Source organism: Macaca fascicularis, chromosome 9 (genome assembly GCF_037993035.2).
Source record: "Macaca fascicularis isolate 582-1 chromosome 9, T2T-MFA8v1.1".
NCBI lineage: Eukaryota > Metazoa > Chordata > Mammalia > Primates > Cercopithecidae > Macaca > Macaca fascicularis.
The window spans coordinates 138722254-138737475 of NC_088383.1; the positions used below are offsets into that span (position 1 = coordinate 138722254).

A 15222-nucleotide genomic window follows, 5' to 3' on the forward strand; every position below is an offset into this window, starting at 1 on the left:
TGTCTCTAGCGGCTTTCAAGACTTTCTCTGAAGCTTTCAACAGTTTGATCATGATTTATCTGGGAATGAATTTCTTTGAGTGTGTCCTGTTTGCAATTTTCTGGGCTTCTTAAATCTACAGTTGTGTATCTTTTGCCAAATTTGACAAAATTTTAGGTATTATTTCTTTGAATTTTTCCCTGTACTACACTCTTTTTCCTTTCTGTAATTCCAGTGACATAAATAGATCTGTTGACTTTGTCTCACGTGTTCTGTTTTTGTCTATTTTAAATACTTTGATTTCTGTTGTTTGGATGATTTTTTGTTAACTTGGCTTCAGTTTTATTGACTCTTTTCTTAGCATCTCCATTCTACTATTGATCCTATGCAGTACAGTTTTTAATTTTGGTTATTGTATTTTTCAATACTAAATTTTCTACTTTATTATTCTTGATAGCTTCTATTTGTGTTTTTTCATTTGTTTCAAGAGTGTCTTCCCTTGCAGCGTTTTTATAACAGCTCCCTTAAACTTTTTGTCAGATTATTTCAACTTTTGGGTCATCTCAGCCTTGGCATGCGTTGATTATCTTCTCCCTGGTGAGTTTATTTTTCTGATTATTTGCATGCTTGGTATTTTTGGATTGTATCCTGGTCATTTTGAATATTATAAGACTCTGGGTTTTATATAAATCCTACAGATGATGTTGATATTTTTGTTTTAGGAGGCAGTCAACCTGGTTGGATTTAGTTAGTTCATAAGGTCTGACCAGCCTTCAATATTTGTTCAATTTTCAGACGCTTTGCAGTCCTCTTAAGATCAGTCCTTTTGTGTACCACTCACCAGCCAGTTTGGGAACTGGCAGTGCCTAATTCTTACATCAGTTCTCAAAGTCTGTGGCTTAGGGTCAGATCCACATGTGCACAGGCGGGGAAATAGACAGCTCACCTGAAACAGGTGAATCCAGAAATTTATCAACAACTTTTTGGTTTGCTTCCATTAACTCCTTTTCCTCCACAATCTTTTTGGCACTTTTTAGTTCTCAGGGCTCCCTCTTCAGTCCCCTGGATGGACAGCTAGGGCTTTACCCCACTCTGCTAAACTCTTCCTATTACTAAACCTCAATCTGGGTCCAAGCATCAGGAAGACAGAGGTAAAAAGCAAAGACATTTCGCCCACCTCTTAGGGGGAGCAAACCTTTTCCCATCAGAAAGGGACCATTTCCCCCTCACTGGTTTGGGCTCCTGTGACCCCTGTTGTTACCCACACCACAGGATTGCTTAGGGAGGAGCTGAGGTTCAAGGGCTCAGAGATAACACCAAAAAGGGATGATTCCTCACTTGCCCTGAACATAGTTTTCTCAGCCCATTTTCTGTTGCTATGACAACACTGCTGTCTGGGTAACTGAAAAAGAATAGGAATTTATTGGGCTCATAGTTCTGGAGGCTGAGAAGTCCAAGAGCATGATGCCAGCATCTGCTGAGGGCTATCCGTGGTGGAAGGCATCCCATGGCAAGCAAGCATGCAAGACAGGAAAAAAAGGGGCCAAAGTCCCTCGATAACCAGTTCCAGCAGTAGCAGCCTTCATCCATTCCTGAGGGAGGGGCCGTCATGCCCTCATCACCTCTACACTGCCATGGTGGCAGTTGTTTCCAACACAGGAACACATTGAAACCATAGCAGTAGGAGATGCTCTTCCTTCTTCAAAGTGGATTAGAACCCCTAGGAGGCTCCCCAGCTGTGCCAGGCTCTGCCTCCAGGGCTCAGGCTGTAGTAAGTTTGGGCTGAGGACAACAGAGGGATAACCCAGGAAGCCCATTCATTTTTTCCGTGATACTTGAAATTCTTATCTTCTTTCCAAGGCTGCCCACTACTACTAACTCTTCCCAGCCCTCACATAGCTGTTCTGTGCCTTCTGTCCAGGTTTTATAAAGACATTCAGTAGAAGAAACGAGTATGGAGTGCTTACTTCATTTTACCTGGAACCAGAATCCCCCTTTCCCTCCATCTTAGTGTTTCAGGTTAGTTTATTCTGGCTGCTTTTGATGGCCAGGCAGCATTAGGTCAGATAGCTGTGACTTGTGCCAGGGACACCAGCTCCTGGGGATCCCCCTTCCAGGCCAGTGGTTGCTACACAGGGACGTCCTGCAGGAGCTAGGGCCCTGCTCTTTCTTGCTCTCTGTTGTTCTTTGTTGGCCATGGCCACAGCACAGCTACTGAGATGCTCCCCAGACACAGGCCCCCAGGTAGCACCTGTGTATGGGCCTGGGTGTGCCCCTGCTAGCTGCAGCCTGGCTAAGGAAAAGTCCCAAAACCTGGGCGGCTGAAGGACACCCCTTCCCCCCAGGAAACCACATGGACCTTAACAGGTCACCACCCAGGGACCCGTGATGGTAGAGGGAAAGGAGACTCCTCCTCAAGAACTTGGAAGCATAATGGTCTGCCTCCCAGGGAAGAGACCCTCAGTGCTTGTCTGAGCCCTGATCTCAGAGAAGGCCAGCTGCCTGGCCAGCCCTGCTGTTGACGGTGCTCTGAGCCTGGCTATGTGCAGTGGATACACAGGCGTGCTGGCTGTGTGCAGCGGGTACACAGGCGTGCTGGCTGTGTGCAGTGGATACACAGGCGTGTTTGCTGTGTGCAGCGGGTACGCAGGCGTGCTGGCTGTGTGCAGCGGGTACGCAGGCGTGCTGGCTGTGTGCAGCGGGTACGCAGGCGTGCTGGCTGTGTGCAGCGGGTACGCAGGCGTGTTTGCTGAGGTGGCTCTTAGCAGATTATCACAGAGGAGAGATGGACACCCAGGATAAGGAAGTGATGTGTCTGAGCTCAGCGGTGGCAGACCCGGGCTGGTCCCGGTCTGTGTCCTCCTGCCATGCTCTGGTGTGTGCTGTCTTCCTTATTGGAGCTAGGTTTGGCTGAGTTCGTCCAGGTTCAGGTGTCAGGCCTGCTCAGAGCCTTGAGCTCCACTCCATGGTGTGGCATGAAAACACCTTGCGTAAAAACCCAGTGTCTGTGAAACAAAACGATTTCTCCCGTGACCAGCATCAGAAAAGGGCACCCAGAACCTTGGCGGAGGATGCACAATGCAGGCAGAGAGTTTAGAAAACAGTCTTCTCTGGGTAAGGCAGTTATGGGTGCACACTTTTTTTTTTTTTTTTTTTTTTTTTTTTGAGACAGAGTCTTGCTCTGTCCCCCAGGCTGGAGTGCAGTGGCACAATCTCGGCTCCCTGCAAGCTCCACCTCCCAGGTTCATGCCATTCTCCTGCCTCAGCCTCCCGGTGCACACATTTAAATAGCCGTCCAAGCCAAAATGAAAATAGCCATGTCCTTCAGATGCAGAGACTCCAAGAAGCAGGTCCTCTCCCTTGACCCCAGCCACGGAAGCCCAGCCCAAGGTACCCAGCACCACAGGACAGGCAGGAGCAAGTGTGAGTTTAGGAAGGAAACAAGGGAAGTAAGGGGTAAGAGAGAGGAACATCCAGAATGTGGCATTCGGAGGCTGCGTCATAGAGCCCCCACGTCTCAGGGCTGCTCTCTGGGGAGGCCCATGGCTAAAGAAGGCTGCTGGGGGGCGTTGTTTTTTGTTTTTTGAGATGGAGTCTCACTGTGTCGCCCAGGCTGGAGTGCAGTGGCGCGATCTCAGCTCACTGCAACCTCTGCCTCCTGAGTTCAAGTGATTCTTCTGCCCCAGCCTCCCAAGTATCTGGGACTGCAGGCGAGCACCACCATGCCCAGCTAAATTTTTTTGTTTTTAGTAGAGATGGGGTTTCACCATCTTGGCCCGGATGGTCTCGAACTCCTCACCTCATGATCCGCCCGCCTTGGCCTCCCAAAGTGCTAGGATTACAGGTGTGAGCCTCTGCACCTGGACCAGAAGGCTGCTGTTTTAATGGTTGCCCCTTTGGGCCACCTGAAGTGATTGTGCCAGCTACTGAGGACTGATGTGGTCACCTCAACCTCAAGAACTTCTGTTTTCCACATGCGTGAATGTCTGCGAGTGGATTTCACTCAATTTTAGATAATGATGCTTAACAGCAAGGGTTGCCCCTCTTCAGAAACAGGTGTTGTTCAGCCATGTGATTTCACATAGGCTGGGGTTAGAAGCACTGTGCTCTTTGAGAGCTGCTTCAACTAATTACTGCATTTGTTCACTGCAGGGTGAAACTGAGTTTTCAGATACATTTGTAAAATCAGGCGCCTGATTGCCAAATACTGCATTGTTTGAGCTATACTTCCTCATATGTTGCCTGGTACGGACCAGTTAAGAAATGGTTTCCCATGAGAAGCTGACAATGAAGCTGAACGTGTTTGATAAACTCTGTGCTCATCTATGGACATATAATTGTTTTATTATACGACACTTTTACACTTGGAAAGAAAGGTGCTCCGTAATTTGGCAGCAATTCGTCAGAGCAGCACTCGAGGCTGGCGCTCAGATGAGGCCCTTGGAACCGTGCCATTGTTTCTCGGAACTGCTCTGCACTCCGGTTAGGTTTGCGCACACCTCCCTCGTTTCATTCCTACAAGTTGAGTAAAGTTCCAGGCCGTTCTCCCAGAACACCTAACAGAAAGCACGGAAAACAAAACCACCAACTCTGTTTCGCCGAGGAAGACGGGAAACTGGCCTCTGCTTCTGCGGTATTGATGTGCTGCTTTCATTGTTTCTTTTCCAAGACAGCTGTCCCAGAAATCTCTTTTCCTCCAAGTCAACAGCAGGCTACCTCGCTTTGCTTTGCTTTTTTTAAAAGTTAGGCATAACAACAACAGCAACCATAATAATGATTAACAGTTTGATTTCAAAACGCTTTCTGAAGAAATGACAGTAAACAGAGTGCATTTGCCCAAGGAAACCCCCCAGCCATCAGCCAGTAATACAACTGCATGTGCTAATGAACCCGAAGCTGTTAATGTGGTTTCTTCAGTTAAATTGATTCATGAATTTTGAAGAGAACATTATCTAATGAATTTTCTTTGAATAGAAAGCAATTAAAAGGACAAATCAGTCTGATTAACCCCAAAGTCACCCTCCTGCCACAAATGGTGTACAGTTTGAAATTATATCATAAAAAACTAGAGCACATTTGCTATCTTTTTGCCCTCTACTAATCCATGTAAATTAATGAACAACAAAGTTAATTTCTTTGATGACCCTTTTCTAGTATCACCTGGATTATGCTGATGTTTAATTTGCTTAATGTTATAATAAAGACTAAACAGATTTTTTTTTCCCAGTGAAGTGATTATCGTTCCCTTCAGTTAAGAAGTGATTTTTATTATTTAACACACATGTAAGGGTGTGTGTCCTTTAAGAACCAAATCGCACTTTGCCAGCTTGGCACCAAGTGTAATTAGTGTTCTTGTGGACACACTCGGAACCTCGTTCCTGCCCGCGGAAGCTTTCCCTTTGTTGCCGCTATTGAGAAACTCCTGTCCCTGGAGGGCTGAGCCCCTGCGATGGAGGACGTGGCTCTGTCTCCAGTGCTCCTGAGCTGCATGTCCCGCTTGGAAAGACAATAGGTACTGATTCAGACCGGCCTTCTTCACATGCCCGGGTTTCTCTCCCGCCGACACCACCCCCAGGTAACAGTTCTGAAACCTGGAGGCAGAGGGAGAGAATGTTCTCCTGCGATCGCCGCCTCATTCCTGCAGCAGGGTGCGGCACAAATGCAGTTGGATGTGGTTACTCAATTTAAATGGGAATCAAGTCATTTTATTTTTGCAGCCCCATTCACTAAAGATGCCTGTAGCCAAGGTCACCGCCAGCCCCTGCGTACTGTGGTGCTTGGCACTCCGAGCAGTAGCTGGGGGAATCCCGCGCACGGCTGGATGTGGACAGCCAGCATAATATCGCAGCCTGGCCTGTGGCTGCTTTTGCCTTCTTTGTCCCAGTTGAAGTTGGAAATTAACCAGCAGTACAAAAGATTTCCAAGTAGGCGGGCAGCAGGGACTTCTGTGTGTATTAATTGAACCATGCGCTCACTTACACACGCCCAGTCGCTACAAGGGTGGCACACGCAACGCCGCGTGGAACACGGGGTTGGAGGGAAGGTAGAAAGAAATTGCAAACCTGCAGTGCCAGCTCCAGGGATGCCTTCCAAGGGGCCAGCCTGCGTGGTGGCCTGCCACACGCTCGCGTCTCCTTGCCTGGTGACATGGTGGCGGAGCGGTGCATGGAGGCTGTGTTTTAATTGAGTATAACACCTCTATTTGTGTCGATGCATTTCCTGTTTTGGGACTAGCGGCTATTTATATCAGAGCTGCTGAAGCCATTTGTCCAAATAACATCATCCTGCATTCTTCCTTTCAGAGTCGTTCACCAGACAGGTGTTATGGAAGCTGCTGAAGGTTGTGAAATTCGGAGAAGTGATTTCTTACCAGCAATTAGCAGCCCTGGCAGGCAACCCCAAAGCCGCGCGAGCTGTGGGAGGAGCAATGAGAAACAATCCTGTGAGTTCTCGTGGCGCGGGCATGGCTGTGGGTGGCGGGTGCGTGCAGGCGGCAGGGCGTCATCTGATCCCATGTGTTTCCCCAGAAGGCAGGCTGTGCTGCTGGGGTGGGCAGAGGGGCAACATCTGTGATGGGGACCATTGTGCCAGATGCCTCCAGAAGAGGCAAGGAAGCTACCCCAGCACCACACTCCTGGAAGCTCCCCCACCCCCGGAGCACGTCTCCACTGCATGAGCTCCTGGTTGTCCCAGTGAGCAGGAGAGGAGGGAGCCAAGAGAAGTGGCAAGCGGGCAGAGGGGGCCCCACCTGCTCACTCAGCAGGTGGAAGTGTTGGGTGCCAGTTTTATGGTCCACACTCTTCTGGGTGCCCAGAGTACAGCAGCTAACAAAACAGACAAAAAGGCCTACCTGCGAGGTGCCTGCATCCTAGCAGGATGGCCGAGCAAGGGTACACATCCAACCCCATCTCTCTGTGGGCTGCAGTCCCCCTGAGGCCCAGGGCTCCCTGGGTCTCAAGAGCTAAAGCATCACATGGGAGCACACAAGGCGGGGGGCCTTGCAGCATGGGACGAGGGACCTGGACCACACACACCTCCTGTCTTAGCAGGGATGGCACCCTCCCCAGAGCCCTTCTGTGTCCTCATCCTTCCCACGCGTCTGCAGTCAGGTTTCACTGAACTCGAGGCTCCCAGGCTATGCAGCCTCAGGCCGTGCTCCCCAGAGGACAAGGCCCAACCGGGACACAGCACGGGTGGGCAGCACGGCCTGTGGTGCCTGGGGGCAACGTGGGTGCCCTTGCTGTCCCATCTCACAGCACCCGGGCCTGGCAACTGGGCCGCAGGCCATCTGGCATGAAGGGGGAAGTCACACACAGCATGCCATGTGGGCGTGGCCAAGGCCACGCGTGCCTGCGTGGGCAGGAAGGGTGCCCCCACCTGCGTGGCCCATTGGGAGAACCCACACAACCTTGAGAACGCCCCTGGAATATTCACCCAGTGAGGGTGTGTGTCACATTGGCAATGTCTTCTCCCGAAAGCTCTCTGAAAGTTTCTAACATGATGGAAGCATACCATCTGATCAGGGAGCGCAGACATGATCACTCCATCATGGGATGGGAAATTACCAAATCAGATAGGCCTCGCTTTTTGAAAAATTGCCGTGGCTTTGCTGTCGGTTTCCAAAACTGTTTCCATCCCTGCTCACAGCGGGAGAGGCCGGCGAGTTCACACCACAGCCTGCTGCTCCTGCTGTCCGCAGCGGCAGCCCGGGGGCAGAGCCTCCGTTTCTAGGAGAGGACAGTTACGTAGACTTTTACACAAAACTGCATTGTTAGTCCCTAAAAAGCAAGTCTGGTAGGTTTGCAGTGGATTTCATTGTCGTAATGTGCGCCCTAATCCAGGTGAGCTTTCTGCCCTATTAAAATATCCCAAATATCCCAGGAGGGAGATACCACAGGGACAGCCACCATCCCCCCCTCCTCCATCTCTTCCTGTCCTCAGTTTTGGTGACAGTGGCTAGTGGGTGCAGTGGGCCCTTCCTTTTGCACCTGTTGCACGTTAATTGCAGCGTCTTCAGCTACAGTGTCGTAAAACATCTGCACCACGCCGTAGGGATCTGATTTTTACGGCACGTTGGGAGGTGTTTCCTAATCAAATTTCTGAGGATGGCTTTTGACATTTCCCAGTAAAGCTTAACCTACATCCCCCTCTGGAAGGCCGCTGTCTTCTCCCCGGCTGTGAGTCAGTTTTGAGGTGTTCAACCTGATGAAAAGGCAGCTCAGATGCGTTGTGTGGTGGCTCCGTGTAGGGCCCGTGAGAACTGTGGATGCAAATGGGGTTTTAGGGGTTCTCTTCCTGCATCAGTGCAGTGACTGTTTCAGGCAGTGTCTACTCTTTGTGCCCTTTGAGGAGAGTAAGTCCTTGTCTTCTCCCCGCTGAGGTGGATTCTGCTCCCTCCATGCACACATGTGAAGATGGGAGTGGTGCGTCGGTGGGCGCCGACTCTGCTCGCTCCCTCGTGTGTGCAGCTCCCCTTTTGCTGTAAAGACAAGCTCCACTGACTGACGTGTGCAGCATGGCAACACTCTCCCCCACCAGCCTTTCGTGACGCCAGCAGTTTCTCACTCTGCAGTGAAGATGCCGTCGCTGGTTAGCAATCCTGCTTGTGGCGATATTCAGAGACATTTATTGTTCTGCAAACCAGCGTGACTCTCTTCTCCTGCTATTAATCTCTATGAGTGTCTCTGTTCCAGTATGACCTCAGTCACTGCAATGTTTAAAGTAGTATCACATGGGGTATAAAACCCTGATGTGTAAAGTCCACACATCGACACCCCGTCACATGGCAAAGCCAAGACTGGAGGTGAGCACAGCATCAAGCAGGAGGGTTCTACAAGCACCAAGTCTTGCCCTTCTCAGCGTCCACATGCCTCCTGTGCCGAGGGCTGCCAGGCGGTGGTGGCCTCCTGCGGCCTTTCTGTGGGCTCCACCGTGTGCAGTGACCTTCGACCTGAGGAGGAGGCTGCAGCAGGACGCGCGGCTACGGTGCCCACAGACGCCTCAAATTACAGCACAGATATGCCAGAGAGATTCCTGCAAGAAGCCTTCAGCTGCGTAGTTTACTATCATTCAGGTTGACAGGCTCCCAAATTCCCATTAGAAACGTCATTAGAATGGGCTGGGAGGATGAAAAGGTGACCCAGGGACTTGAGGGAGGAAGAGCCCTGGCCAGCAGTGAGCCATCGCTGCTGTCAGTGTCCTCAGGATGTTTCCCTTTGGCACTGACAGCCACGTCCCAGCCGGAAGCTGCACACATCCACTCCAGCCCAGACGGTGCATCGCTGAGACTCGCTCATTGAAAACATCCCTTATATTCAGGCTGAATAGAGTGATTGTGCATTTAAGGGGGGGAGTGAAAAATGGACTTGGAATGTTAGAAAACATCGTAAAGCTCATTGTGCATTAATTCCTTAGGTGGCTTGCAATAAGCAGGAGCACATGCTGGTTCATATTACCGCATGTGCTGTCGGCATGGGTTTCTCTTCCCCAACCCCAGAGTAAGGGATGGCTTTTGCCATGCAGGGGTTTCCTCTATCCTAGGAGCTTGATTTCTCCAGAATTTTCCAGGAAGGACTCGCCAGCCAGTGTAAGGTGGTTGGTCAGCATTCCTGGAAGGCTGTCTCCCCAACCCAGCAGGAGAGGATGGTCAGTTTCCCAGTATATTGAGTAGAAAACTCCTTACGGCCCACCCCTCCACAAAGCACCCTTCCTCTTCATCCTCAGACAGAATTTGCTAAATGCAGTTCAAAGGCAATCGATACATTGCACAGAGAGTCTCCCCACCTTTTTCTAAACAAATGCATTCCTGAAGAGTTAGTTTATTCACAGATTGCCATGAGCGTTAATGACCCCCCGAGTCTTGTTCTGCCAGTCACCCAGATGGCTGCTGATAAAGACTTAGCATCATGTTCTAAGTGTCAGGGTTGTCAGTGGAGCTGAACCATTTGACCAGAAGAAAAAAACGCACAGGGAGCTATTGATTACAGCTTCTCGGTGTCACTTGTTCACCAGGATTTAGGTATTGATGAGGCTGCAAGTGAAAACAAGCTCTTTCCCTTGTGGGCTGCTGCCCAGAAGAACAAAGGCGAAGTTGGAAAAAATATTCAGCTGGTACCAGAATCAGAGGGATTCCATCATTGATTGAAAGGCCCCTTCATGTTATTTTTGTTGGAAACAAATCTATGGGTTTGGAAGTTTTATAGCATTTGAGAAAGGCGCTGCATAAGTGATGGATTCGCGTATTGGATGAATTAGATTTCACAGCATGAAGATTTCAATGCAGCTGTGATATTATGAGCTTCTTGGTTATTGATAAAAATTACATTTTATGCAGCACATGCTTTAAAGGAGAGGACATAGAGGGTACGGATCCTTTGAAAATGTCCTTAGGGCCCCGATACATTTCAGCAGGTTTCATTATTTTAATAGTCTGAAACCTGCCACCAAAATTCACACAAACAGAAGCAGCGTTCCCTATTTCTAATGGTAAAAACAGTGCCTGTTTGGTAAGTCAGCTCTTCCCCATCACAGCGTGCTAAGGTGAGGACTGGTCCTAGCTGTCGGGGTCACTGTTACTCCGTGCTGTCTGTCCAGGCCTCTGCATTGATGTACAGGAAGAGGGAGAGGGAGACGCGTTTATTTTACTCGTTTTTATAATTTCATAGCTCATGAAGAGGGAGAGAAGAAAAACCGAAGCTCTGCTGTGAAGTCTGCTCTCAGGCAGGAAAACTGAATTGGTGCCTAAATGTTTATAAACCGAGACTGAATTAAATGCCTCCCTCTTTATCAGCCAAAAAGGTGAATTTGTATTATCTGATAGTGCCCTCACAGCAATTATTAATGGCACTGTTGTATTTGATAAAAATCGTCCATCAGGGTAAATATTCCATCCTGGAGATTTCCTGTGACTCCTTCCGGAAGACGGGTTCTCGGCTGTTCCAGAACTTGGCAGTTACTACACCTCACTCTATTAAACTCAATGCTGGAAACAGTCAGCCCTCTGCCACCTGCGTGTTCCCATGTCATAGTCGTCAGAAGCCTCTTAGACTGCGTCATTGGTGCATGTTACCATGGTGACCCAAACTCATCGTCAAATCAGGACGAGCTGCGTGATATGTGGGAAGCCAGAGCCCCATCTTGCAGCCATGTCATCTGCCAGCACCGGCTGCCATCCCACAAGGTCCCACCTCAACAGTCCACGTCAGGGAGGAGCAGTGTGGCGCGTGGAGCCATGCAGGAGAGTGATTAGAGCCCCTTCTTTGCCACTTAGCAGCCTTATGAACTTGGGCACGAGACTCCATTCGGCTGGAGGCTGACAGGCCTGGTGGGGCCTTGCAGGGGTGATGAGGGCCATAGCTGGGGTGGAAGATGCAGCAGCATCAGGCACAGGCACACCTGCTCCCAGGGGCTTTAAGCCCCCTTTCCAAGGGGGGCTGGGGCTTCCCCCACCTCCCTCAGGGGCGTGTGTAGCTGGGTCCCACAGAGGGCTACTCAGCAGATGAAACCTGTGTGGCAGGTCTGTGTGTGGCAGTGACACAAGCTGCCTGCCCCGAAAGCCTCGGGGGATGCAAGGATAGGAATCGCCTCCCTAGGAAGCAGAGGTGCCCAAGAAATAGAGCTTGGAGACGCTGGACCCACGCCCCCAGCTGCTTCCTCTAAAAGCTCACCTGACCAGTAACTTATTGCTTTGTCCAGTTCACTGGCTTTGAAGGGTGGGGTGTGGGGAAGCTGGGCATGGGCGGAAATCATCTCTCTGTTGAGCTGGGGATACGTGGAGAGAAAAAGAAGAGTGGAGTCGGAGTGATACCCAGGGGTACCCGGAGTGATACATGGGCGTAGCCTGGACATACCTCATCCTTGGGATCCTGTAGGAACGGATGTTTTTTCTCATCAGGGTAGGACGCTGGGAGCAGGGCAGCCATGTGTGAGGGCCCGGGGAGAGGCCCCAGGTCTGCAGCATCCATGTATGGGCCATCTGGGTTGTGGGGATGAGTGGGCTGCCCTCCAGCTCAGGATGCAGGAGGAAGGGGGGCCAGGCAGTAAGCAGTCCCTAGTCATCTCCCATGTGCCCTCCACATGTTGTGCCAGCCAAGAACCTTCCAGAGCAAGCTTGGTGCCCTTCCCCCTTCCTCTGGAGCCCGCACTGGCTCCTATGGTTATGCTCATTGGCAGTTTACCTTCTTCACGGAGCAGTCACTGTGATGCTTTGCACGGTGATGAGGCATGTCCCCCAACACATCCGCCGAGATGTCCTGGCCCCTTAGTGGCTGCCCACCCATGCACCTGCTCCCCAGGTACCATGAGCTACTTAGGGATGAAGGCCGTTGCCCGGGAGGCTCTCCGGCCGATTCTTGCCTTAGAAATCTGTGCAAGACTTCCCCACATGCTCCTGGGAAGCTGTTCTGGGGAAGCTCTTCACAGTAACTGCTTGTTGGGATGCTTAAGCACATGGCCCTGGAGCCCCTGGAGTCCCCTGCAGTGGCCATGCAGGCTGTGTGGCCATCCCTGTCTGCCCAGGCAGAGGGGCACAACCAGAGAGATGCCCATATGTTACATCCCTGTCTTCCACCTTTCTGAGCCAACTGAGAAATGGATAGCAGACCTCAAGATTTTAGCTTTATTAGGATAAAAGCAAGATTGAAGGGGGTGGGTCGGGGGCCAGTGGCATGGCCATGGTGGCTTCCCAGTAATTGCCACAAGAATTACACTCACCATCATTGTCCCCTCTGGCTAAGCTCAGGCCCCCCAGCCAGGGCAGGGGCTGACAATCTCAGAAGAGATCAGGGTGCCCAGAGCACTGGGGCAGACAGGTCACCTGCAGGAGCCCTAACGGTGCTAAGCTGGGCATACCCCTCTTCCTCCCTTATCGGTGGTCAGTGACTCATTCTCCTTTGTGGGAGTGAGAGTGGAGGAGGCCAGCACCAGCATGGAAACCAGAGGCAGGGGCCACAGCACCTGCCCCCACCCACCACAGGTGGCTCTCAGAGCTTCAGCCGGACAGTGGACCCATGGAGCTCCTCCTGTCTACACAGCTCGGGCAATGCCAAAGGACCAAGGCAGAGTCTCCCTGAGGACTGCACTGAAGGAGGCGCCTGCCCCTCTGGAGGGAACAGGGATTCCCTTCCCCTGGTGGGACTGACCATAAAGAAGCAGTTGGTAGGCAGGATCTGGGGCCTGTGCATGGCTGCATGGTTGTAGTCCTCACTCTGGATCAGCCCCTATCAGCACAGGGCATCCTGAGTTTAGGTCAGCCACAGATCCGGATCGTGCTGGCTCCAGGCTAGGAAATAACAGGTTGGGCACTGCCGGAGGCTACAGCCAGAGGCCTGTCCCTGGGGGCATGGGAGCCACGTGGGAGTCACTGCCTGCAACTTGGAGCTCTCTGGAGCCATGCCTTCACCCTTTCAAGGTGGTGCCAGCCCTGGCCTCACGTGCGGGATGAGGATGGCAGCATCTTGAGCTGTGGATGAGTTTGGGTGAACGTGCAGATGGCACCTTGAGAGCATCGCTGCCTTGGGTCCCTGGGTGGAGCCCTTTAGACCGTCGCTGCTTCCTCTTTGGTTGGGTGGGGGTAGTTTTCCTTGTGATGCAGGCTCGATTTTTGAAGCTCCTCTGCTAGTTTAAGACCGGTGTGTGCTCAGCATCACTCTCAGGTGAACGGCTGGACGACAGCTCTGTCTCCCCGAGCTCCTGAGTGGGGAGGCTGCAGCAGCCTGTGGGAGGGCTGAGGGCAGGGAGGCGTACTGGCTCTGGGTCCCTGCTGGGACCCAGTGGAGGAGCTGAGCATGCCCTGCCCCCAGTGGGGGTGACCAGGGAGCTTCTCAGATCCCTGCAGGCACCCCAAGACTACAGGGGGAGACACATCCCGCTCCTGGGCACCGCGTGAGGCAGGGGTTGGCCAAGTCCTCCTGTCAAGGGCCAGAGAGTAAATATGTTGGGCTTGGCAAAGCAGCCACAGCCGGTATGGAGAAAAAGGCGTGGCTGCGTTCCAGTAAAGCTTCATTTACAGAAGCAGGTGGTGGGCGGCATGGGCCCACAGCCACAGTTGGCCGGCCATGGGCTGGAGAGGCCTGTGCAGGTACGGTCTTCTCTGACGTTTCCTGTGATGCCGGGGTGGTGTCTGGGGGGCGTTTGAGAGCGTCACATTCCACCAGAACTTGGAAATGTAGTTTTCGGTTTTGTAAGTGAACGTTGTAAATTACTCACCGGCTGAAATTCAGTTTTCTCCTCCCAAATCTTGGCATAAAGTGATTCTCTGAAGATGCCCCATGCCACCTCAGGGCATTCGTCCCTCCCCCAGCCCATGCCGAGACCTCCAGGGACTCCAGGGCCTCAGGGGAGGGGGAGTTCATGCTGAGACATTGCTGGCACCCACCCATGCCAACAGCCTGCCCCCGGCACGGGCCCCTGCTTGGTGGGTACAGGACTCCTGTCAATCAGGGCCTTGGCCTTGACCCCAAAGACCACCTTGTCCAGATCCCTGGCTGACGGCGGCTGCCTCCCTGTCTTCCAGGTCCCCATCCTCATCCCCTGCCACAGAGTGGTCTGCAGCAGCGGAGCCGTGGGCAACTACTCCGGAGGACTGGCCGTGAAGGAATGGCTTCTGGTCCACGAAGGCCACCGGGCAGGGAAGCCAGGCTTGGGAGGGAGCTCAGGGCTGGCAGAGGCCTGGCTCAAGAGAGCGGGGGCTACCTCGGGCTCCCTGCCTGCTGGCCGAAACTGAGTGTGTGCAGTAGGATGGATGTTTGAGCGACACACACGTGTAACACTGCATCAGACATGGGCCGTAGGCACCACTGTATTAAAGGAGGTGACAGTGTCCTGGGAACAAGCGTGTCTGCCCTCTCTGTTTCCGTGTTTTCCAGCAGGATGAGTTCAGACGCCCGCAGTCCTGCACACATTTGTTTCCTTCTCTAACGCTGTCCTTGCTCTATTTTTCATGTCCATTAAAACGGGCCAAGTGAGTGGGGAAGGCCTGGCTCATGTTGGGGCCACAGCCCAGGATGGGACAGTCTGGCACCGTCAGGCCACAGACGGCTGCCACAGCCACTGTCCAGAGCCAGCTAAGGCCTGTCCCAGGCCGTCCACACTAGAAAGCTAGCCCTACCCCAGCACATCCCCACCATGCCTCCCTTCCTAGCTGTGTCCACAGCTGTGATGACATTTTCCACTCACAGTTCCTAGCATCCCACACTCAGGTCTCACTGAAGGAAACGGGAACAGGCCATGGAAGTCAATGCTTAC

At 52.1% G+C, this 15222-nt stretch overlaps 1 protein-coding gene across 7 annotated transcripts in view; it reads left to right on the forward strand.

Moving 5' to 3' along the window:
* MGMT (O-6-methylguanine-DNA methyltransferase) overlaps positions 1–14806 on the forward strand; it is a 292476-nt gene extending 277670 nt beyond the window's left edge. For all 7 annotated transcript variants that reach the window (XM_045361748.3, XM_065521612.2, XM_045361746.3 and 4 more), the window contains 2 exons: positions 6282–6421; positions 14492–14806. In XM_045361748.3, coding sequence (XP_045217683.1) covers positions 6282–6421; positions 14492–14701 — 350 coding nt within the window. In that variant the 3' untranslated portion in view covers positions 14702–14806. The remainder of the gene's footprint in view (positions 1–6281; positions 6422–14491) is intronic.
* Positions 14807–15222: the final 416 nt, after the last annotated feature.